This window comes from Cornus florida, unplaced genomic scaffold (genome assembly GCF_030987335.1).
Source record: "Cornus florida cultivar Cherokee Brave unplaced genomic scaffold, ASM3098733v1 CherokeeBrave_3.0.0_Hap2_Chr04, whole genome shotgun sequence".
Taxonomy (NCBI): domain Eukaryota; kingdom Viridiplantae; phylum Streptophyta; class Magnoliopsida; order Cornales; family Cornaceae; genus Cornus; species Cornus florida.
The window spans coordinates 43,780,266-43,802,483 of NW_026775574.1; the positions used below are offsets into that span (position 1 = coordinate 43,780,266).

The 22,218-nt window shown below is 34.6% G+C and overlaps 1 protein-coding gene across 4 annotated transcripts; it reads right to left on the reverse strand.

Moving 5' to 3' along the window:
• Nucleotides 1–1,147: 1,147 nt before the first annotated feature.
• On the reverse strand, nucleotides 1,148–10,198 carry LOC132303201 (uncharacterized). 4 transcript variants are annotated; one of them, XM_059800368.1, is made up of 9 exons: nucleotides 9,958–10,198; nucleotides 6,896–6,984; nucleotides 5,904–6,075; nucleotides 5,622–5,778; nucleotides 5,342–5,545; nucleotides 4,904–5,211; nucleotides 1,758–2,102; nucleotides 1,614–1,672; nucleotides 1,148–1,527 (listed from the first exon to the last, which is right to left on the reverse strand). In XM_059800368.1, the coding sequence occupies exons 6-9, from the start codon at nucleotides 4,907–4,909 to the stop codon at nucleotides 1,413–1,415; spliced, it is 525 nt and encodes a 174-aa protein (XP_059656351.1). In that variant the 5' UTR covers nucleotides 4,910–5,211; nucleotides 5,342–5,545; nucleotides 5,622–5,778; nucleotides 5,904–6,075; nucleotides 6,896–6,984; nucleotides 9,958–10,198; the 3' UTR covers nucleotides 1,148–1,412. The 4 variants fall into 4 exon arrangements, 3 of the variants coding, with proteins under 3 accessions (XP_059656351.1, XP_059656348.1, XP_059656350.1); XM_059800365.1 differs by having other exon boundaries at nucleotides 9,948–10,198; XM_059800367.1 differs by having other exon boundaries at nucleotides 5,904–6,085; nucleotides 9,948–10,198.
• Nucleotides 10,199–22,218: the final 12,020 nt, after the last annotated feature.

Sequence of the window (22,218 nt, forward strand, 5' to 3'; positions counted from 1 at the left end):
TATTGATGATTTTAGAAGCTTATACAACTTGTATGCATGTCTTATATTGATTTAAGAAATTAATAATAAATTGTATCTTGCATATAACTCACTTTAGACTTGGTATATGACATGGCCATGACTTAATCTTTAATATATATTAATTTGAGATGATTTAAATGAGTTTTCAAATCTAGAGATTTAATAAATTTAATTTGATTTAAATTCTACTTAATTGTATCTTGCTTATATTCCATTTTAGACTTGATATATGGCATGGCCGTGACTTAATCCTTATTATATATTAATTTGGGATCATTTGAATAACTTTTGAAATCTATAGATTTAATTAATTTAAATTAATTAAATTATACATGATGATATCTTACTCATTTTGCACTTTTGATTTGATATATACAATGACCATGGAATGATCTTTCATATATATTATTTTGAGAATCTTTGGACAACTTTTGAAATTAAGATAAATTAATTAATTAGCTTAATTAATTTCTATTTAATTGTTCTAATGATTTAGTCATGTATCTTATGCGGCTGTTGTGTTTTTATCATGTATCTTGACTTCTTGTGATTTAATTTCATTAATGTCACTACAACAGATCTGGCTTTTACCAGCGCTCAAAAGCGCTGGTAAAAGTCTTAAAAAGCGTTGATAATTCAATTACCAACGCTTTACCAACGCTTTTGAAAAAGCATTGGTAAACACCCTATGCTTGCGCTACTTTAAAAGTGCTGGTAAATGTACCAGCGCTTTTGAAGAAGCACTGGCATAAGGTATTTATCCGTGCTTTTTGAAAAAGCGCTGCTAAGGGGTTATTTTAATTTTTTTTTATTATTATTTTTTTTCTCCTTATGCCGGCGCTTCTTCAATACTAGGGTCATTTTAATTTTTTTTTAAATTATTTTTTCCCCCTATGCCATCGCTTTTTGAAGAAGCGTTGGTACTAGGGTCATTTTAATTTTTTTTTAATTATTTTTCTTTTCCCTGTGCTAGCGCTTTTTGAAAAAGCACTGGTACATGGATCATTTTAATTTTTGTTTTATTATTTTTTTCCCCCTATGCCAGCGCTTTTTGAACAAGCGCTGGTAGAGCGGTCATTTTTATTTTTATTATTTTTTTTTTACGGCTACTAAATGTTATCCAATATAACACAAATCAATATAAAAATACCATCCAAATTGTTTTAACATAACACAATCACAAGTTAACCTGCTGCCAATATGAAAAATACCATCGAAATTGGCTACTAATTGTTAAAGCAGGTAAATGTCAACCAAAAAGCCAAAATGTATACTAATACAACCACAAGTTAACCTGCCACTATGAAAATACCATCCAAATTGTCTAAATAAAGCTACTAAATGTCACACAAAAAGAATTAAGAATTTTTGACAAATGTAGTATAAGTTTTTCAAAAAGGACCCATCCAAGGAGAAGGAAATTCAGAAAGCACAGCCACAACCCCATCTTCAGCTTCAGCTTCAGCTTCAACTTCAACAATTCTTGCCCATTTGATTTGAATTACCCTACATTTTTTATAAATTCATTAAGTGCACATTATAATAAATGAAAATTTAATATATATATATAAGAGAAATTAAAAGTTCATAACCTTAATAATAAAAATGAATTTGGGGACACTCTAGGAGGAGCATTTAAAGAATCAAAACCCTTCAAAATAACAAAACAAAATACATGAAATCTTGACATAAGTAAACATATATTTAGTAAAGAGTAAAATTAATAATAAATATACCTGTCCACTACAATTTTGTTGTTGCATCTGCACTAGCATAACCACCTGTTGTTGTAAATTTTCTAACTTGTCGTCGTAGTTAGCTCGTAAATTTTCCAACTTATTGTCATAGTCAGCTTGCATTTTTGAAATCATCTCCTGCAACTCTACACGTGCCTCCTCCTGAGATTTTTTGACATTATTAATCAGTTCTACTAGGAGAGGCCCCCAAACATCGCTTGGTGTAGGCCCGAAGCCAAGCATCCCACACGACCAGTTCTCTCCTCCCCTCACAATGGAGAACAAATCATTGGAATTGCCAATAGGCGAGTCAGAGTAACTTTTTTGAAGTTCTCTTATGTTTTCCTGCCAAAAAAAAAAAAAAAATTTGAACTACCATGACATACTGCTATGAAACATCCAGACAAATCTAATGAAATGATAGAACAGGAATGTAGAAACAGCTGAACAGAAAAGTAATTAGATAACAAATTGGTAATGACGAAAGCCAAGTGTTCTGAAACAACAATGCATCACACAATGTGAAAATATAGTTGTGACATCCCTTTAGCCTTTCATACAATCTCTAAAGCTTTAAAATATGCTAAGATAGGATCTGTGTAACCCCCCCCCCCCCCCCCCCCCCCCCCCCCCCAATGAGACACGTGTTTTTTTTGTTTTTTCCTTTTTTTTTGGGTGGGGGCTGGGGTTTTATTTGGTGACATTTTTAATCCTCAATTACTTGAACATTCATCTTTTTCGATGAAAATCAAGTTATAAAATGGCTTCCTTTAAAAGAAGGGTGTGTTTGGAAATTAGGATACCATGTTTGTAAAACTGCAGCAATATTAGAGTAATGTGCTGTATTTTTAGCTTTTCCATTAGATGTAAATTTAGCTTTCAAAAAGTTTTTATTATCTACATTCTACCTAACTTTTGTTAATTACTCAATCTTGGACTTGTTTTAAAGGCTGCTTTCAATTAGATTGAGTACAGATCTAGCATTTGTCATAATTTGAACAAAATTGCTTCTTAAACTCAAATCCACATTTGAGTAATTTGAACTCTACCATTAAGGCTCCTCTAATGTCACCAAATCTGTTTTTTATTTTTTTATTTCCTTCTCTCCTTATAAATTATATAATTACAAATGTTCTTATCTATGTTTAAACAAATCACAGATCTTGTTTCTATATCCTATTAAGAAAAACAAAAATGAGGCATCAAGTTTTGGATTATGCAGAAAACAAAGATACAATGCAGTGATGTTTCTAAAGAATTGTCAAGTTGGGTAACTGCTGACAAATTGTTCAGTGATCCGGAAAATGACTATATTTCTTAGTCAATTGTCTCAACAAAATTTTCAATGTAAAGCCAAAACTAATCCACCATATCCTCAAATTTTCTGACTGGAAATAGGTATTTTATTGAGAGACTACATAAGCGCCAATTATTTGAGCATGTAGTAGAATAATCTGAACATTCAGTTCTAGCTAAAGTCTGAACTCTACCACTTTATTTTATTTTCTCTATTTTAAAAATTCAGCTGCTAATTTTTCAGTTATGTTGCTCTATTGTTGCAATGATATCGTTCTGGTTGTACCGTTTATAGCATATCATGGTATGCTCTATAAGTTTGAACACAGGTTGGGAAGTATTTTTTAAAACCCTAGATTCTAAATAAAGCACAAAAGAACTGAAATCCCAACAAGCTATGAACATGTAATGCTTAAATATACATGTGTATGTATAATATATATATATATATATATATATATACCTAAGCTTTCATGACAAAAACAAAAGTATTTAAATGAAGTAGATAGAGGAAAGATGAATGTAGCTTCACAAACATCAACCCTTGCCCTTGGAGAGAGGGAGTCAGAGAGTCAGAGAGTCAGAGGAAAAGCAACTGCTAACTTGTATGTATGGGTTTTGTTTTAAAATTTTTTCTAAATCAACTAATCAGGCTTTGTAATTCTTGTTTTGCAAACTAAATCCTATTTGGTGAAATTTTTTACGATCTTTTTTATATAAATTTTTTTTTTTACAATATAAAGTAACAAATTTTGCATTGCATTTTGAGGTAATCACCGCAATCTACTTTTTATTTCAGCAAAAAAAAAAAATAATAATAATAATAATAATAATAATAATAATAATTTCTATAACTTCTATTCCTGTTTTATTATTATTTTTTATTTGTTGTCCATTATATATGTTTACAAGAAAATTTGAATCTGGGCATGAAAAAATAAAAAGAAAGAAAAAGAATCTGAATTGAATTAGAAATCTACAGAGATTGAATCTGAAACAATTTTTATCAACATGCCAAGCTTTTTGAAGATGGAAATCTTTTCAGAACTGAAAAAATAAATAAATAAATAAATCACAAGAACTTTGACAAGCAAAAGTAGTTAATTGGTCAAAAGAAGAGATAGTCCTTAATCAATCAATTGTCTAAAGAAACATTGTTAATTAACTAAAATTGAATTAAACAAAAGTTGATTTTGGTTGATATATTTTAATTTAGCCCACCCCATTGAGAAATCCTAGATCCGCCCTTAGCTCTAGCTTTTACATGCTTCCATTTGTAAGTCTCTCTCTCTTGTTGATTACTCATTGCAGATTTGAGTTTCAAAGGAAGATGAATAGGGTGGAAATGGGTTTGGGGGAAAATCGGTGGGCAATTGGTGGACGCAGTTCATCGACTTCACTCCAAAAAGAGTGTCATTATAATGTTTTGTTAATGTTTCTTCCTTATCCTACATCGACATTTGGTCCATTTGGACCACCATAGGGTACTTTATAGACCATGAACAAGTGTTTAGTGGCCTTTACATAGCTTGTATATAATATTTAAAGTTGTCTACATTCAAAAGACCATTGCCACAATATATAAGCAAGAAATTAACACAAACAACAAATAGCAAATACTTCTCCTCCACAACACAAATCAATCAACAAGAAGCCTCCACATACAATGATCCCATACTCCCATGCTTTTCAACAAATACAAGAAAGTAAATTGCCTCCACACGAGCCGATGATTTAAAAATTGGTCACTTCAAAGCACATGACCCCCTAATACAGCGTAAAGGGTTTAAAAATTGGTCACTTCAAGGCACGTGACCCCCTTTTTGCAAAATGGAAGCGTGAAAACTTACAATCATCTCCGAAGCAGCAGCATCAGTAGCTTTGCCATCCTTATTTACATGTGTGCGGATGAATAAATCTGCACGAGAAAGCTGAATACCTTCGTCTTCCTCAATCTATAAAAGAAACATAGACATTGTGATATATATTATTTACCACTAACATTTATAATCATTCAACGACATAAGAATTGAAATAATTTATATTTTCCATAAAAACTTCAACTAGTCTCGGCAGAAACACGTGCAAAGCTTTTTGTCCTTGTAGTATGCATCATTGTCTGCTTCCCACGACGTTCTTTATTTTTTTTGCTGACCTCCTACAAAAAGTGAGAAAAAGTAAACGTTCTTTGAGTAAAGAACATTCCACCTAAAATAATGACTGAAAGCAGGTAAACTATAAATTCAACTCATTAACTTCAAAAAACATTGTGATAGATGGAGGATTACCTTCGCCATAGGCGTACCCCAATGCCTAACCAAAAATTCCCAATGCTCCTTTTCAACATCAGGTGGTGGGTTTGCCAATCTTTCTTCATCTGTATCCCTAACCGAGTAGTATTCATTTTTTAATTCACACTTGTACCCCCTCTATTTTTTTCCGATGGAGGATAATGTCCACTATTTTGACATGATTCCCACATCATATTTTCCCTGAAAATGTGATAATTGCTGCATGTTAGTCCACTTTTTCCATAAAAATTATTTTAATGTTATTGAAGGGTTTTACCTTTACAATGTTCCACATATCCTCCTTCAGCCGTTTAGGCATCTCCCACCAAGTTTTGTAGCACAAAGGAGCTAATTTACCCTTCCGGGCAAGTGTTCCCAAATAATTAGTAGATGTACCACTTCCAGGACCGATCGGTTGTGCAAACTTATTAACCCTAAACAAAAATTAACAATTGCAGATGTTTAGTACAAAAATAAAGATAGAAATCATTTTTTCTCCTTCATATTGAATATAGTCTAATTATGTAAACTATATAAGATGATCTATATATTTATGTACCTTAAAGGTAATAAGGTTGTCGCATCTATGACATTCTTGCATCGTGTTGGGCCCCGTCTCTTCTTCGGTGGTGGTTGGGATGATTTTGAAGTTGAAGCTTCGGTATTTTGTTCACTCACTTTTTCCACTTCACTAACTGTTCGTTTCATTATCAGCTTATTATTTATCCTTCCTGGAAAAGCCTCCAAAAAAAGTGAGAATTCAGTTAAGAGAATGCAATCAAATTGTTAAAAAAAGCGGTCCAGGAAAAACCAATAAAAAGAAATAAAAGTATTTTCATATTAAAAAACGATTATCTAGCAAGTGCTGACCACATTTACAAGAAGAACTGAAAGCTACTAAGATTTACAACAGTAAAATGAAAAAAGCAAGAGACTATGAGCAAGGAATAAAGGAGGATGGTATGCCTAAAAGAATTAATCTAAATAGCAGGGCCTAGGGAAGAAATCTATACAATCAGTCTTATTTTTCAGGTCATCATCAAGAGCCAAGTAGTTGCTTTTCTATTTCATTCAAAGACTTGTTGAAGGAAGGTTTGGCCGAGTAATATTTGCCATCACTTGTGATGCATTAAATTAAAACAAATAAATAGAGACAATCCTGTTCTTAGTTTCATGCAATTCATGTTGATATATTTAATGGATTTATAAGGCTCTCTTACTCCTTGATAATGAACTCCTAGAATTTACAAATCCAAACACAGTCCAAATTCATGTAAATATTTTATCAGTTTATATTACCACACATGATCTACTACAAGAATAATATACAATTATGATATTTTATGCTTCTGCTTGCACAACCAACAGGCATTTCAGGAATGACACCATTTATGTCAATTTGGATGACATGTGTAATATGAAGTACGGTACCTTTATGGATTTCGTCAATATATAGGATGGTTGAGGCTGTTGAGCACTTGTATAGAAAATATGATAAGCAACAAAAATCTATTTATCACAGCTTTTTAAAGTAGCATCCTTATTCATTACCTGATCTATAAAGGCTCTCAACCAAATGCTGAACAGAATAATTTTGATCAAGACAACACCCAGCCTGGCCTTGCTTTTGGTGTCAAAAGCTGAGACAATATATGAAAAAAAAAAAATTCAGTAACAAAATTACCGTGGGTAGGATCGCTGAAAGATGCAGAGAAAACTAATAATAATAGCATAGTTGTCTTAATATAGCATCCAAAAACTTTTCTTCTTTTAATGTTATTATGCTTTCAACTTTTAAATGGGTGGTGCATGAGTGTGTATGAAAGCAAATAAAGTACAACTCACAGGCCACAAGCAATATCTAATAGCAAACATAACACTAAATAGAGTCGAGACTAAACCTTTTTTTCCTAAGATCACAGAAAAAAATTTAAAATAAAAAATCATTAAAGCCTGGACGTTTGAAAGATTAGGCACACAACACTACATAATGAACCTGGGTTTCATAGCTTTAAATTATAAGGACTCAACATCAGCAACGAATGAAGACCTCATCAGCTTAAATTAAATATCCTTCTTTTTATAAGTACCATTGTATTAGAAAGCATTCAAAAGTTTGAACGCATCCCACAAAAGCAACAAGGACTAACTAGGACCCTCAGCCTCACAAAATATCTCGGCTTAAATTCAATATCAACAGCACAGTCTGCACAGCATAAATCCAAGTATAGAGTATCAACTTTACCACTTAGCACTCAATTAATTTATTATTTCAGAAATAAAAAATTGTGGTAATTTTAATAGGATAAATCAGGCATCTTGATCGCATTAAAAAAAAATGAAGCTTTCCACTCCACTTCTTGAATTACAAGATTGTTTAAACACCTCAAAACTAGAATTCAAGATCATTATTAGATCCACATACAAAAATAAAGAATGCACATGCCAAAATCGTAACCATCATAGAATACAATCAAGTAGCATAAGCAGCACTCTCTCCAGGAAACACCAACAATAATAGAGATGGGTGGGGGGGCAGAAAGAGTAGGATAATTAAAAGTGATATCCTCCGCTTGTCCACTATCACATTGCCCATTTCTCAATAAATTTAAAAACAAAAATGGTAAAAGAAAAGAAACAAAAAAAACTTAGGGAACAAAACATTGTCACTGACACCCAATTATATGCATGTTCTTGACCACTTGAAACTGTTATGTAATACAATAGAAGTGTTGCAGACCCACAACTAGATGGTCCTTTAAATGAATATTGTCTGGGTTGAAAATCAATGTAATAAGATGACTATTAGGTCATCAGAACTTGCCAGCAACTGTTTTCAAAACTCCCTCTTTTTCGCTTAGGAACTTGAAAATTTATCATAACCAATCAAATAATCTAGCATCAGCCAATCATCCTACCATTTTATCATGGTCTAACATCATTGCAAAAGAGGAACAAAGAAGAAGAAAGCCAGCAGAATTTTTAAGTGAAAGTGGCATGGAAAACACATGCTGTGGATAATCATATCTCAATTGACTCTTGGAGTAAAGTACTCCGAAAAATTTAAAGTATATTTTAAAATTTCCCTCTTCCAAAAAATTACATGTCACAAGCGTGTCTAAACATGTTACTTCAGGCATGGTATTTGCACTTCTTATTCTTAATGGAAACCAAACACTTGTTTTATCCAACATTCACATCTTGTTCTGGTTCTTAAGTACAGTTTCTGCATTTAAAAAAATATAATTAAATTTAAAATTTTTGCTATTTTTTATAAGTAATTATTTTGCTAAAATTAAAAAATAATAATAATAATATGCCAAAAAACTAAAATAATCGTCTTCAGCCTAAACTACCATTAAAACAAAAACATCAATGAAGTAGATTAAAGTTAAATAACTCACTTTACTAATTGATTCTTGGACACATAATTTACTCAGACATGGAGACATTGTATTACAGAATTTCAAAGTAGCATAGAGCTTATAGGTAAAATTCTCTTAAAACCTGGAAATTTCCAGGAACTCTTAAAACATAAAATAGTTTCAAAATACTGCAAAAGATTATTCTCTTACAATGTGCATTTTTTATTAAGTTTTTAGACATAATACATCACTATGCTATCAAAACTATAATTCATACTTATTATTGAAGGTACAATAAACAGAGCATGATAATTGTAATTGTTAGTCTGAGAAGCCTGGAGTTTGGAGTAGCGATAGCTCATGCGAAAAACAACTGCCCATGAGAGAACTACAATTTTCACTCAGCCATCCTTACATGGGCAATAAGATAAAAGACATCAATATGAACTATATAAAATAGGATTATTCACGTTTTTACTTTGATATTTTAGCTCCAAAAACACAAACACTCGCAAAGTCACGGCCCATTTTTGAAGGCCCAAAATTAAAACATCAATCAAGGGCTTCGGCTGAGAAATGGAGATCGAACAGTGAGAGATTGAGACAGGGTAGAGGAGTCTTGCAGCTGAGATGGAGATCAAGCTATGAGAGATCGAGATAGAGTAGTGAGAGATCGACATAGAGCGGGTTAGCAAACATCAATCAAGTACTTCAGCTGAGAAATTGAGATCGAGCAGTAGAGATTGAGACAGAGTTATGACAAGAACAATGAAATTTTTGAAGTACCCACTGGAAGGTTGGGCCAAAACCTTAAACCTTCCACAAAGTTGCTTTAAATCAAGAAAAAGAAATAGAGAATATTGATGCTTCATTCTTATTTTACACACACTAAAACCTTAGTGCTAAAAATGCAAATGCAATTAATCACGTATATGACATGAACTTTTCTTTCTTTCAAATTCAGCGAGAGAAGATCCTTTTGCTTTCATTTACCCAAAAAAAAAAAAAATGGTATACATAAGATAGAAGATAGACCAAACAGAAAGGGGAAAACCTAACCAATTGATTTTTAGGTGAAGTTTATACCCATTTGTAAACTAAAATCAGAAAAATTAATTGAAAATAAATAAATCTATAAAGTAATCTGAATCCAAGGTCAGACAGAAATCTCATATCCCAGAAAACGAAAATCAAGAAAATGAAATCACAGACAATAGAAGACAGAGTCACAGAGTTACCTCAACGCACATATAAGCGCAGTGGCGGCAAAGAAACGTAATAAGGGTTGGAACTCCAGAGAGAGATGGTTATGAAATGAAAAGGCAAAATATTTTTCAGAGAGGGGAGTCTTGCAGGTGAGCGATCGAGATAGAGCAGAGCGATAAGGTAGAGCAGAGAGGAGAGACGGATGAAGTAGCTAGGGCAAAATGAAATTGAAATGGGGAAAGTGGAATGTTGTAGTGTTAATGGACCCAGAAAAAACGACGCGTTTAGGCACTAAATATTCTATATATATATATAAATAAGCGGAGGGAAAAAAGTGGAGGGAAGGGGAAAAATTGGAGGGAAGGGAAGAGCCCTGTACCAACGCTTTTATTTAAAGGCTCGTACAATTACACTTATACCAGCGTTTTTTTTTTTATGTGGTTAATGAACTTGTACATTGATGTTGTACAGATTTAATTATTCAAGTGATGTTAATCAAATAATTAAATCTTGGATCTTAAACTAGTGGTATATTTATATAAATGAATTTTATGTGTGATTAATTCTAGTTTGTAGTCTATATAGATGCACACTATGATTACTTGCATTTCTCATGCCATGATAGTTGATGACTTATGGCATGACTTATGTGTTCCAAAATCTCGGTTGTGCATGGAATGTGGTTTAATACATTACTTGTATCTTGACACACTCTTGGTTGCACAACTTGTTGATTTTGGAGACTTTGGATATCAATCAAAAATTGATATGGTTAGGACTTGGTTCTGGTACGGGAGATAGAGAGCTCCCTATATTATAGTGCGCATTAGGGAAAGGTACATATGGGTTAGTAGCCCTAAAGTGATCCCAAGAGTACGGTTTTAATCCGGGCGATATCCGAGTATCCACATTGGCTGATTTCACTCTTTAAATTTCAAGTTACTATTCCTTGAAGATTTAAATCTTGTCGTGCTATGTGGAATGTTCCAACCTTGTTTCATTGTCTAGATATTATGTTTTATCTTCGATTTCATTCCTTAAATTTCAAGTGTTATTCCTTGAAGATTTAAGAAACTTTTCGTGTTATATGAATTATCCCAACTTTGTTTAATTGCATAGACTTTATGCTTCATCTTGGATCTCACTCTTTAAATTTCAAGTGTTGCGTTCCTTGAAGATTTAAAACTTTTCGTGTTATATGAATTATTCCAACTTTGTTTAATTGCATAGACTTTATGCTTCATCTTGGATCTCACTCTTTAAATTTCAAGTGTTGCATTCCTTGAAGATTTAAAACTTTTTCGTATTATATGGAATGATCCAACCTTGTTAAATTACATAGACATCATGTTTTGCCCTTGATTTCCCTCTTTAAATTTCAAGTAGTATTTCTTAAAGATTTAAATCTTGTCGTGTTGTTTGGAATGTCCCAACCTTGTTCAATTTCATAGGTATCTTGATTCATGTTGCTTCATGTTAAAACGACTTAGGAATGATCCTATGTAAGCATTTTGACTTAGATTCAAGGTGGCATGAACCGTTTCAGTAGTTATCGCATTCTAGGTTAAAAGTTGATAACTTTGGATACCTATGTCTTGTTGTGTTACACTATGTGTTCCTATGTTGTTTAAATTGCATGAATGATTTGGTTTATGCTAGAAATATTCTAGGGTAGCTTAGGATGTTCCCTGAGTCTCATTTTGACATAGACGTTAGGTGATATGAGCTCCTTTGACTTGTTTCACCTTAAGGCGATAATATTGTAAAATGCTAGGTCAATGCATGCTCATTCCCTACGAGTTGTTTACTCACCTTGAAGTAACCGGATTATTTTTAGGTACGGATGCCTTGGTTCGAGATACACATCATTCCTTGGATGACTTGTAGCTTTTAAGTTTACATTTCATGCAATCGTCGTCTATCCAACGGTGTGCTCGGTTACACCCGGATATTTCTAGATAATTACCAGTTTGCCCTCAAAGCTTTAAGTGTCCATTTTTCGTCGTCATGCCGTTTCTCCTTCGTCTGGACTCCGAATCATGCGATTCTTGAGTCCATCTTGATTAGTTTTTCGTTGTCCTTCCAGCGGTGTGCTCGGTGGCACCCGAATCTATAGTTTTCAGAAATGACTATTTTGCCCCTGGGGGCTTATTTGTCATATTTTCAATCTTTTACTTCCGCATCAGTTCTTGTTAAGTTCCACGACCTCATGGAAGGTCACTTTGACTTATTAGAGTCTTGTTTTCCGTTTTCGCTTCCGTATTTGGATCCGTTATCGGATCATCCTTACGGTTCATCACAGGACACACTGGCCTAAAAACCAGGGTCGTCACAGGTGGTATCAGAGCGTCCGGGTTCGAATACCTTGGATGACGGGTTTTGGGTGCATATCATGCTCATGTTGTTTTGCTTTGATTTGTCATTTGTATCTTGATAACATGTCTTGTATGATAAGATGTTCACATGTTCAGGTGTTTTGAGACATCTATCATTGGTTGAGTATGCTTTTGTGTATATATACTTCTTGATAACATGTTCTTTGTCACTATCATGTTCTGGTGTGATAACATGTCTGCGTGCTTCTTGATAACATGTTTGATTTGATAACATACCTATTTGCTTATGTGGCAACTTGTTTACTACTTGTGTGAGTAGATAGTTATGTTATGTTGCATGCTACTTATTTACTTTATGTCAGATTTTTGCATTGTTTCTTAGGATCTGTCGTATCCCTTGGATGTGTTCTTGTTTCACGAGTTTCTTCCTTGGATAGGAGAAATTCATTCTGTGAGGACCCATGTAGGGAACCTTTTTGTCTGTTCTGTTGGTTGATGCGAGTGAGGCTCATGTGAGCGTAGACGACTGCGATTCATTTCCTTTTCCTTGTCTGGTGGAGTGAGACGTGGGCCAGGGAGGCACCGTTTCATTTCCTTTTCCATCGTGGCTTTTAGATCTAAGGCCTTAAGCATAATGGTGCTAGTGTCATTGTTGTCAGAGTTTTGGGATTAGCTACCCCAACTCTCGCAGATGCCTGGTTCCCGTGGTGCTTTTGGTAAGGATCATTTTCGACATTGATGTCATCCGTATCAATAGGTTTCTCAAAGTTAACCTGGTTGGGGTATGTTATGAACTAGTGCCTTATACTGTCATGCTACCTTGCTTACAAGTAAGTGTGGGCGGGTTCTAGTCACTGTTCGTACTGCCTTGTCACTCTCTTCTTTCACTGTGTTTGACGTTTTGTTTTCTTGGGATTCTCTCGATGGTTGACGTTGAGTTAACGTGTCGGTTCGTATGAGGTGTTGTCTTAGTTCATGGTTTCGCGTTCCTTCAGTTGATCTTTAGACTTCAGGATTTGTCCTTCAGTGCATTGTGAGCTGTCCTTTGATTTGACCTTTTGTTCTGTCATTATTCTGTTCTCTCTGGTATGTTCCTAATTTCGGGGACGAAATTCCTTTAAGGAGGGTAGGTTGTAACGACCCAGTCATTTGCCTTCCTTTCTTTTTTTCTAAAATTTTACGAATGAATTTTTTTCGTTTAATTTTCTTTTCTGAGCTCTGTTTCGTGTCGCTTAGTGTCATCTCGAGTGCTCGGAATTGGTTCTTGAGACTCTTTTACGTGGATTGACAACTTCCTTTGAGGACCGAGTCATTTTCACATTTTTCGTTTTTTGACACTATGCGCTATTTCGTCATTTTCCCTATTCTGTCTTATCTCCGTTTGTCAGTTTTTGGCACAACCTCACTTCTCATGCTCGGAGTTGGTTTTTGACTTCACGCGCCTTCATCTTGAGTGGTTTCCTCGAAATACGTATCTTTACTTTTATAAGAAAGTACTCTGGTTGCTCCCGGTGTCCACAAGAGCATAGATGCACAATTCTTCAGAATCTTTTTCATTTCTTGGGGTGTTTTTCGTAAATATCTTTTGAAGATATTTTATTTTAGGGGCATCTAAGAAAATATCTTTTGGAAGATATTTTCATTCTGGGCCATAAATGCAGTTTTCACTTTTTGGAGGGGCCATTGTGCAATTAATGAAAGTTATTACAAAATGTCTTGTTTTAAGCCTGGATCCTTGTACGGGATTCATTTTCACATTTCATCGAGTTGTGTACTCTTGGAATTTCCTCCTGGTCGATGTTTTCCAGTTTTAGGGTTTTTGGCCCCAGTTTGCGCCAAACTTGTTTTAGGCATAACTTTCTGCTCGAGACTCAGTTTTTGACACCATTCCTTCCGTTATTCATATTTTATCATTTTGAATCTTTTTCGTTCACAAAGTTTTGTCATTTGAGCGCGTCTGCTCAAATTTTACTTTTTCGGACCCGGCGAGGCCTATTCGGGGCACTTTTTGAGATTTCTATAAAAGGGGGGTGAGATATTTCATTTTTCATCTTTTCCCCTCTTCATGCATGACCTGGAGCTCCCATGGCAGCCTAAGGGGTGCTGCCATCTTCTCTCTCCTCTTTTGGTTCACTTTTCCTTGATGGAAAGTCTTCGGCCTTAACGCTTGTTGTTCCCCTCGCCGTGCTTTACCTTTCCCCCTTATTAGAATTCAGTTTTGACCATTTCTTGAGTTTGGTTTTGAGGTCAAGTTATGATTTTAATGGAGCTTTCATGGGGGTTATGTTCACGGCGTTGTCCCCGACAAAACCTAGTAGTATCGTCGAATTCGGAGCACTTTTATTTTGGTGGGCCTTTGGGATTTTCATCTCAAATTGAGGCAGGAGATGTTCTAGGTTTAAATTCTTGTTATATAGCATGCTTGTGATGCTTATACTACTTGTTTGCATGATTAAATATAAAATTTAGAGATTTTATTATTTATTTTTCTTGTACGGGATCTAATTTTCCCAGTTGCTCATGACTTGGTTTAAACATGTAGCATGATTTTATATTGCCCCTTGATATGCTCATTGTCGTGTATTAAAATTAGAACATTTGAATAAGTATTAAAAATTTTATTTAATATTTATCTTAGGTGAAAGATTAATTCACATGGCCTTAACTAGCTTAAAATCAATATGTGTTAGCATATTAAATTAGGCCTTAGCATGCTCTCCAACATAGTTGAATTTGAAAGTGATTGGAGGTGTTTTGAAAGTTAGTAATTATTAATTAATTTAATTAATTAATTTGCCCCGAGTGCACTATTCACTCTATTTGAATTCCGACTTGATATTCTTGATTCACATGTCATATAGCTTCACATAAATTTGATTTAGAATATTCGGTTAGGTTTTGAAACCTTTTATTTAATTAAATTCCATGTTTAAGAGTTAATCCTCATGGTGATATACAACTTGGAATTGTATTGTGGCATGCTAGAAAATTAAGCTTAGGTATAGTTGTTCACATATATTAAATTGGGATTAATTGCATGAGAATTGCAACTTTTAATTTATATTTAACTTTAGTGAAAGTTTAATTCACATGGTCTTAAATTGAATGAAATAAACTTGTAATGTGATATTACATTAGTTCTTGGCATATTTTCCCACATAGGTTAAATTGAGAGCATTTGCTTAAGTTTGAAAATCAAGAGATTTTAATTAAAGGAATTAATTAAAATCTATTTTGTGGTCCCATTAGCTTAATTAAGGTTTTAACTTGATATTTGTATTGGTCATGACTTGTTTACTAGTATATATTAATTTGGGACTAGCTGAAGTTGTTTAAGAACCTTGGGATTTAAATTAGCATGATTTAATTAAAGTTCTACTTTGTTGTTCTAATAACCTAATTGAGTTTTAAAATGGATATAGGTGATGACCTTGCCATGCCCTTTAACATGTATTAAATTGAGGTTAATTGAAATTGAATCGGAAATCTAGAGAATTTAATTGTGTTTATCTATTTAAATTCTATCAATTTGCTCCATGATCTAGTTGTGTTTTAGAAGTAGTTTATATATTCAAATCATGGACTTAGACTTGTTGTATATTCATTTGGTTATGTTTTGAATATTGGATAACATAGTTGCTATGTTTGTATTCGTGATAATATGTTTTTCTTATTGAATATATTGTTGCCTTGCATTGCACACTTCGTATTTAACATCTTTCATGCATAGCGTGTAACGAATCGCACACTGAAGCTTCGACATTCATCATATCATATTAGTTGTGAATTTAGAGCATGTATTGTATAGGTTTCCAAATTTGGTTGGGCTTAGTAGATAGTTGATTATCTTGCATATTCCTGTTGATATATGCGTTGTTGCACAACTTGTTGATTTTGGAAACTTGAGGATGTCGTTGTTTGACTATGGCTAGGACGTGGTTCTAGTACGGGGGATAGTCCCTCTATATAGTCTAGTGCGCACATAGGGAGGTTACCCATGGGCTAGTAACCCTAAAGTAACTATGTTGTCGGTCTGATCCGGCGTGACGTCCGAGTATCCATTTTGTTTGACTTCGCATTTCATTTTCAAGTTGATAACTAGATGATGTTGTAACTTGTTGTTTCTTATCTGTCGTTTCATTTTAAGTTACAAGATGTTAACTTTGCAAAATTGTGCTTTATGCGTTGTATTGGAAGTTCCAATGTTGGTTAAATTGCATTGATATTGAAAATCGTGTTTTGACGTTCTAATAAAGCTTAGGATTGATCCTATTGATTCATTTAGAACATAGACGTTAGGTGGCATAAACCACTACTGTTATTTTGTGCTTTAGATTCTAAGTTGATGGCTTTGAGAACTTAAACCTTGTTGCATTGTATAACATGCTCTTTTGTTGTTGAATTGCATTGATAATGTGATTCTTGTTAACTTGTATTCAAATATGCTTTTGTCATGTTGTATGGATTACTCTAGATCTAGTTCAATTGTATTGAAAATGCAATTCATGTTAATCTATGCTCAAGCATTCTTCTTGTCGTGTTCTTTGGATTATTCCAACCATGATTCATTTCATACACATATGTATATCATGATTCTTGTTGCTTAGACTCTAAGGTAGCTTAGGATGCTCCCCGAGTCTCACTTGGACATAGACGTTAGGTGGCATGAGCCCTTTTAACATGTTTCACCTTAAGGTGATAAATTTGTAAAATGCTAGGTCGATGCATGCTCATCTCCTACGAGTAGCTTTATGTTACTCACCCCTACGATACTGGGGCATATTTCAGGTACGAAGACTTGGTTCGTGACGCCTAGCATTCTTTGGATGTCGTGTAGCTTTCAAGTTTCCATTTCATGCAAATGTTAGCATGAAACGTCATTTTGTAGACTTATATGTCAAAATATGTATATTTGATTCCATGTATGTAATGTGTACTTAAGTACACTCCTTTCAATGTAATTGATATGTATGAGATGAGGCCGGAGGCAAATGACATGTTTATTGTATTCTATGCAATTTTTTAACTTCATGAAATGTTATGAAAACCTTGAAAAATCGCAAGTCATTGCTTCACCATGGTTGCATCGGGTGTGGGAATTCCATTTTCATTCTTTTATAGGATCTTATAAATCTTGTATGAAGTGTGGCCAAGGGCCAAATGGTCATTTGACTCCATTTTACATTTTTGGATTCCATGTTTTCCAATCCAAGTCCATTTTTGCCTTTTTGCCCGTAGGGGGGTCGGATTTTGTATCGGCTATATTTTTAAGCCATGGACCATTGTAGCGCGTCTAAATAGGTAAGTTAAGTTTGCGTGCATAGTCGTTTCCGGGCAAAACCTCATCGTTTGTGTTTTGAGCCTCCTATGATTTCATTTTGCGTTTTTGTTGCATATTTTGATCTAGGGGTATTCTAGACTTTTATTTAGTTTTATTTCCTTCTTTCAACTCGGTTGAATAGAAAACATGATTTTAGGTTGGGTTTCTTTTTCGTGTTTTTCCAGAAAATGTCGTCTTGGCATCGGAAATCGCTTACGAAGTTCAGCTCTCAGTTTTTCAATTTAGCAGCTTTTTCGACCCTCTGGACCAGATTTCTTGGGAGGGCATTTTGGGCATTTTACAGTGAGTTTTTTTTTAATTCTCTCACGAATCACGTAGAAAACTCAATTTTGATGGGGGTTTCTTCTTTGTGTTTTTGCAAAAAAGTTCATCTAGGCCTCCAAATTCAGCCTCTGTTCCGGATTTTTCTGAAAAAAGAACCCACATAGCAGCTTTATGGGCTGCTGCCAGCCATGTGTGCCCCCGGCGCGAGCGCGGCTCGCATGGGTGCGCGCGCGCGGCGTGCGCATGGGGCTGTCATGGCCCCTCGTCGGGCCGCCGCGACGTCAATTCTTCTTTTGGGCTTTTCTCCTTCGTCTGGACTTCGATTCAAGTGAATTTTTTTTTGAACTTGATTAATTTTTCGTCGTATATCCAACGGTGTGCTCGGTTACACCCAGATATTTCTGAATAATTACCAGTTTGCCCTTAAAGCTTTAAGTGTCCGTTTTTTGTCGTCATGCCGTTTCTCCTTCGTCCGGACTTCGAATCATGCGATTCTTGAGTCCATCTTGATTAGTTTTTCGTTGTCCTTCTAGCGGTGTACTCGGTGGCACCTGAATCTACAGTTTTCAGAAATGACTAGTTTGCCCCTGGGGGCTTATTTGTCATATTTTCAATCTTTTGCTTCCGCATCAGTTCTTGTTAAGTTCCACGACCTCATGGAAGGTCGCTTTGACTTATTAGAGTCCTGTTTTCCGCTTTCGCTTCCGCATTCGGATCCGTTATCGGATCATCCTTACGGTTCATCAAAGGACACACTGGCCTAAAAACCAGGGTCGTCACACCGTGAAAAGTCAATTTAATACGTAAAAACTGACCTTCCTCCAGAAAGCACATTACTTCCTATATAGAAGACATCCCAAGAAACCGTTTCCTGATATAAAAAAAACTCTAGTGCACGAGTTCAACTATTTACAACATCCTACTACCGCCTCCATACCACGCGCAATCCATTACAAAGGAGAGTATTTCTCTCTGAAGTATCCTTACATGAAGTCAAGGTCTTATTGTACAACCCTTGCTTCCATTTCAGACCAACAGGTGAGAGGTCTGCACTATATAATATACAAAACCTCAAACGTTGTCACACCAACCTCCTTGTGCCAACAATATTATAGACAAAAGTCTGCAAAGCGAAATAAATACTTTCATTTGTCCATGAACACATAGGATATATGCTCCAAGCATATCCTCCATGATCAAATTTATGTTCTCGATCAAATCTTCCGTCTAGATATTTAAAACAAAGCTGCTAGTTCAAAATTTTCCTAAAGCTCCTTATAAATAACACTTTTCATCCAAATGTTATAACACTACTATCAGTGCAATGTAGAACTGATATGAAGCTCCAAAGTGAACACTACTCGAATAATGTTCATAAGAGAACCTTTTCAATCCACCATTCTTTAACCTATATGGAATTAAATTCCAATTCAATGTCGATAATTCTTACCGACTATTCAGTCCTGATTAGTCTTACTCCCAATTTGAGATAGGAAGTGGCAAAAACCTTCAATGATATCCGATTATCAAGTTTCCACCTGTCTAACAAGTGTTACTCCTATAGATAGTTATATACATGTCTTTTCCCAAACCTGTTCACTAAAACTGACATTCGATGTCTTGATGTACCTTATAACCATCTAAGTGCATCGAGAAAAATTTACGAATTTTACATCTCATTTACTTCGATATCATTCACAGAACCTACTAATTTTCCTTTAGTACCTTAAACTTTATCTGAGTAAGGTACTACCTAATCTAGGGTCAGCTCCGATATTATAAGTTGACCTTTTTAATTACCTTGGTAATAGCAAGTGTTATTATTACACATGCTAAAAATTCAACTGATTTCTCAACAACTACCTGAAGGTTTAATTACCATATTGGTTGTTTAGAGCATCCACTTCCATATTACTCCACCAGATATAACTTAATGCAAAGTGTGAATCACCACTACTATCCAACTAAGACGTCTTGTGATCCGTTCTATTCGTATGAACTGATATCTTACCAGTTCAAAATAGACAAAATTAAGCTGATTTAATTTATCAGTCAACCAATATCCCAATCAGAATCCTGATCCTTGACTAAATCCGTGGAAAATACTCTATCATTTCCACTTCAGTATAGGAAATGCCTGCAAGGATCTAGTAATCTCTGATGGTCCATTTCGATTATCTAATAAATATTAGACTTGGAGACAAAATCAATATATTCCTCTTACTGCCTGCCCTTTAAACATGTGCTTCATATCGTGAAGCAGCATGGTTCCACTAGGATGAATAAAGAACTAAGAGTTGTGAACCTCAGTCATTGCATCCTCCTTCCAATTTGTCTACAGAAAATACTGTTAGTCTGGTACCACCAGCTTTCGTCTGCACCCATTGTTTAAATTAGAGCATCTTCAAAAGCTAACTCTGTAACTTAATCCATGCACCACTGATCTGTGATAAATTTATCATTAAATAAAATCAACTGATAATTCTATTCATCAAAAGTTAACTAACTACAACTTTTCCATATACACCGTGCACCTCTTCTTTATTTAGGTGATCGGTCATACCATCCTGTCGTTGACACACCCTACTTCTTTAATATAAGTAAGTGTCAATCAGACTTCTTGTCTAACTTCAAAAGAACACAGAACCCTTCCATCCTCCAAATAAGTCATCAATTTCCCAGCAACAACTAATTGTTGCGAATTATGACCTAATTTTTTTTTTTTCCATATTATTTATGTAAGTGAAAAAGACTTAGTTTCCTCCTCCGTGTGCAACATCGACAACTCCTCCTAATGACACGTCCTTGTGAAAAGATTATTGATTAAGAATAGACTAATGAAGACTTATCCAATCTAATGTCCTCACTTGGCGTTATTCCAATAACTACCTAAACCAATATTTAATCCTCCTTTTGACATGGTGATAACAAATGGAATTTCCAAGAAGATGTTCTGCAACTCCGACACCTCTGATAAACCATTGTGGCGTTACAGTGGTCTTTATTTACCACAACCTCACAAATACTGAAATATTAACAACCACCATTATCATGGCGGTGTAATAAAATACGTATCCGGACCTAGCATAAAAGATATCAAACTAACTGTACTAGATTATTTGACTAATACTGATGGTTTAACTATCCCATCCCAAATAGTATATCACAATGACACATGTCCAGGTCCAATAGATTGGCTAGAATTATGTATATCTACCAAATCTTATGACCACATGCTCATAATCCTAGCGTAAATAGCGTTATTACTCCATGTTATTAAAAATAATAGTTGACTGATCATATACTTGTGTCCCCAACTAAACCACATACCAAAATATCCCAAATAATTAACAAAAATAAAAAATGTATGACAAACACAATAACACAAAATATTATCCTTCTTAAGACATCGTTCTTTCTAGAAAAGAAAGTCTCCTCAGAAATCAACTTGCAAAAATTGTTTCACAAAATTTACTTTTATAGTTTGATAGGTACTTATCCAACCTCGAAATACATCCTTTTTAAACATAGCTTAAAAGCAACATATGTTTGCCTAAACAAATATCAAGGGCTTAACCCTCATCCTCCTTATACGCAGAAAGTTTACTGCCTATCTTGGCTTTATAAAGCGAATAGAACATCAGAACTTAATACCAATACTCTCCTGAATGTGATACAAAAACCATTTGTTTCATTCTGATAAGAACTCCATTTGATCCCTAAACTCTTGAAGAGTACTTCTTGTATATCTCTTTTAGTGATGATAAGAAAGTCTATCTATATGTAGATTGATTAATACCAATTCCACAAACAACATTCGCTATACTATTAGCAATTAAGATCACCTTGTGCGATCATTCATCTTCAAGATTTAGTACTCTCTTTCTTAGATACTCTGAAATTTCCTCTATTAGGATCCTCTTCAGGCTCTTCCTCTTTGCTTGTCTCCTGTATGAGAAAAAAATTGAAGTCGTGTTGGTCCCAATATACGGTGACTTATCACGTACACCTAAATCCTTCCTTGGCTTATACCTTAAAGTAGCGCCAACCAGAACTAAACCTTCGATCCTTGATTCTGCCTTCTGGCAAAGAAATTGATAACATACTCTTTTACTTCCTTGGGTCTTTATCATTTTTGCCTTGAACCTCATCCTCCTCCTAGTGTCAACCATTCTATAACTGCGGAATATAATTGACATCAGCTCCTCCTAATGAACCATAAATAGAGCATAACAAATCCTAATATGGGCTCTAAGTTTTAAGAGACGCAACGCGGAAGTCACATAACGGAAAATACTCCTAAGGACACTTGAACCTGGAGTGCTCTGATACCAATTGTGATACCCCCGGATTTCCAGATAC

Coding starts and splice junctions, on each gene's coding strand:
- LOC132303201 (XM_059800368.1), bottom strand. Junction 1,673..1,757: donor AACAAAATTGTAGTGGACAG/GTATATTTATTA, acceptor GTTATTTTGAAG/GGTTTTGATTCTTTAAATGC. Junction 1,528..1,613: donor AATTCATTTTTATTATTAAG/GTTATGAACTTT, acceptor TAAAAAATGTAG/GGTAATTCAAATCAAATGGG.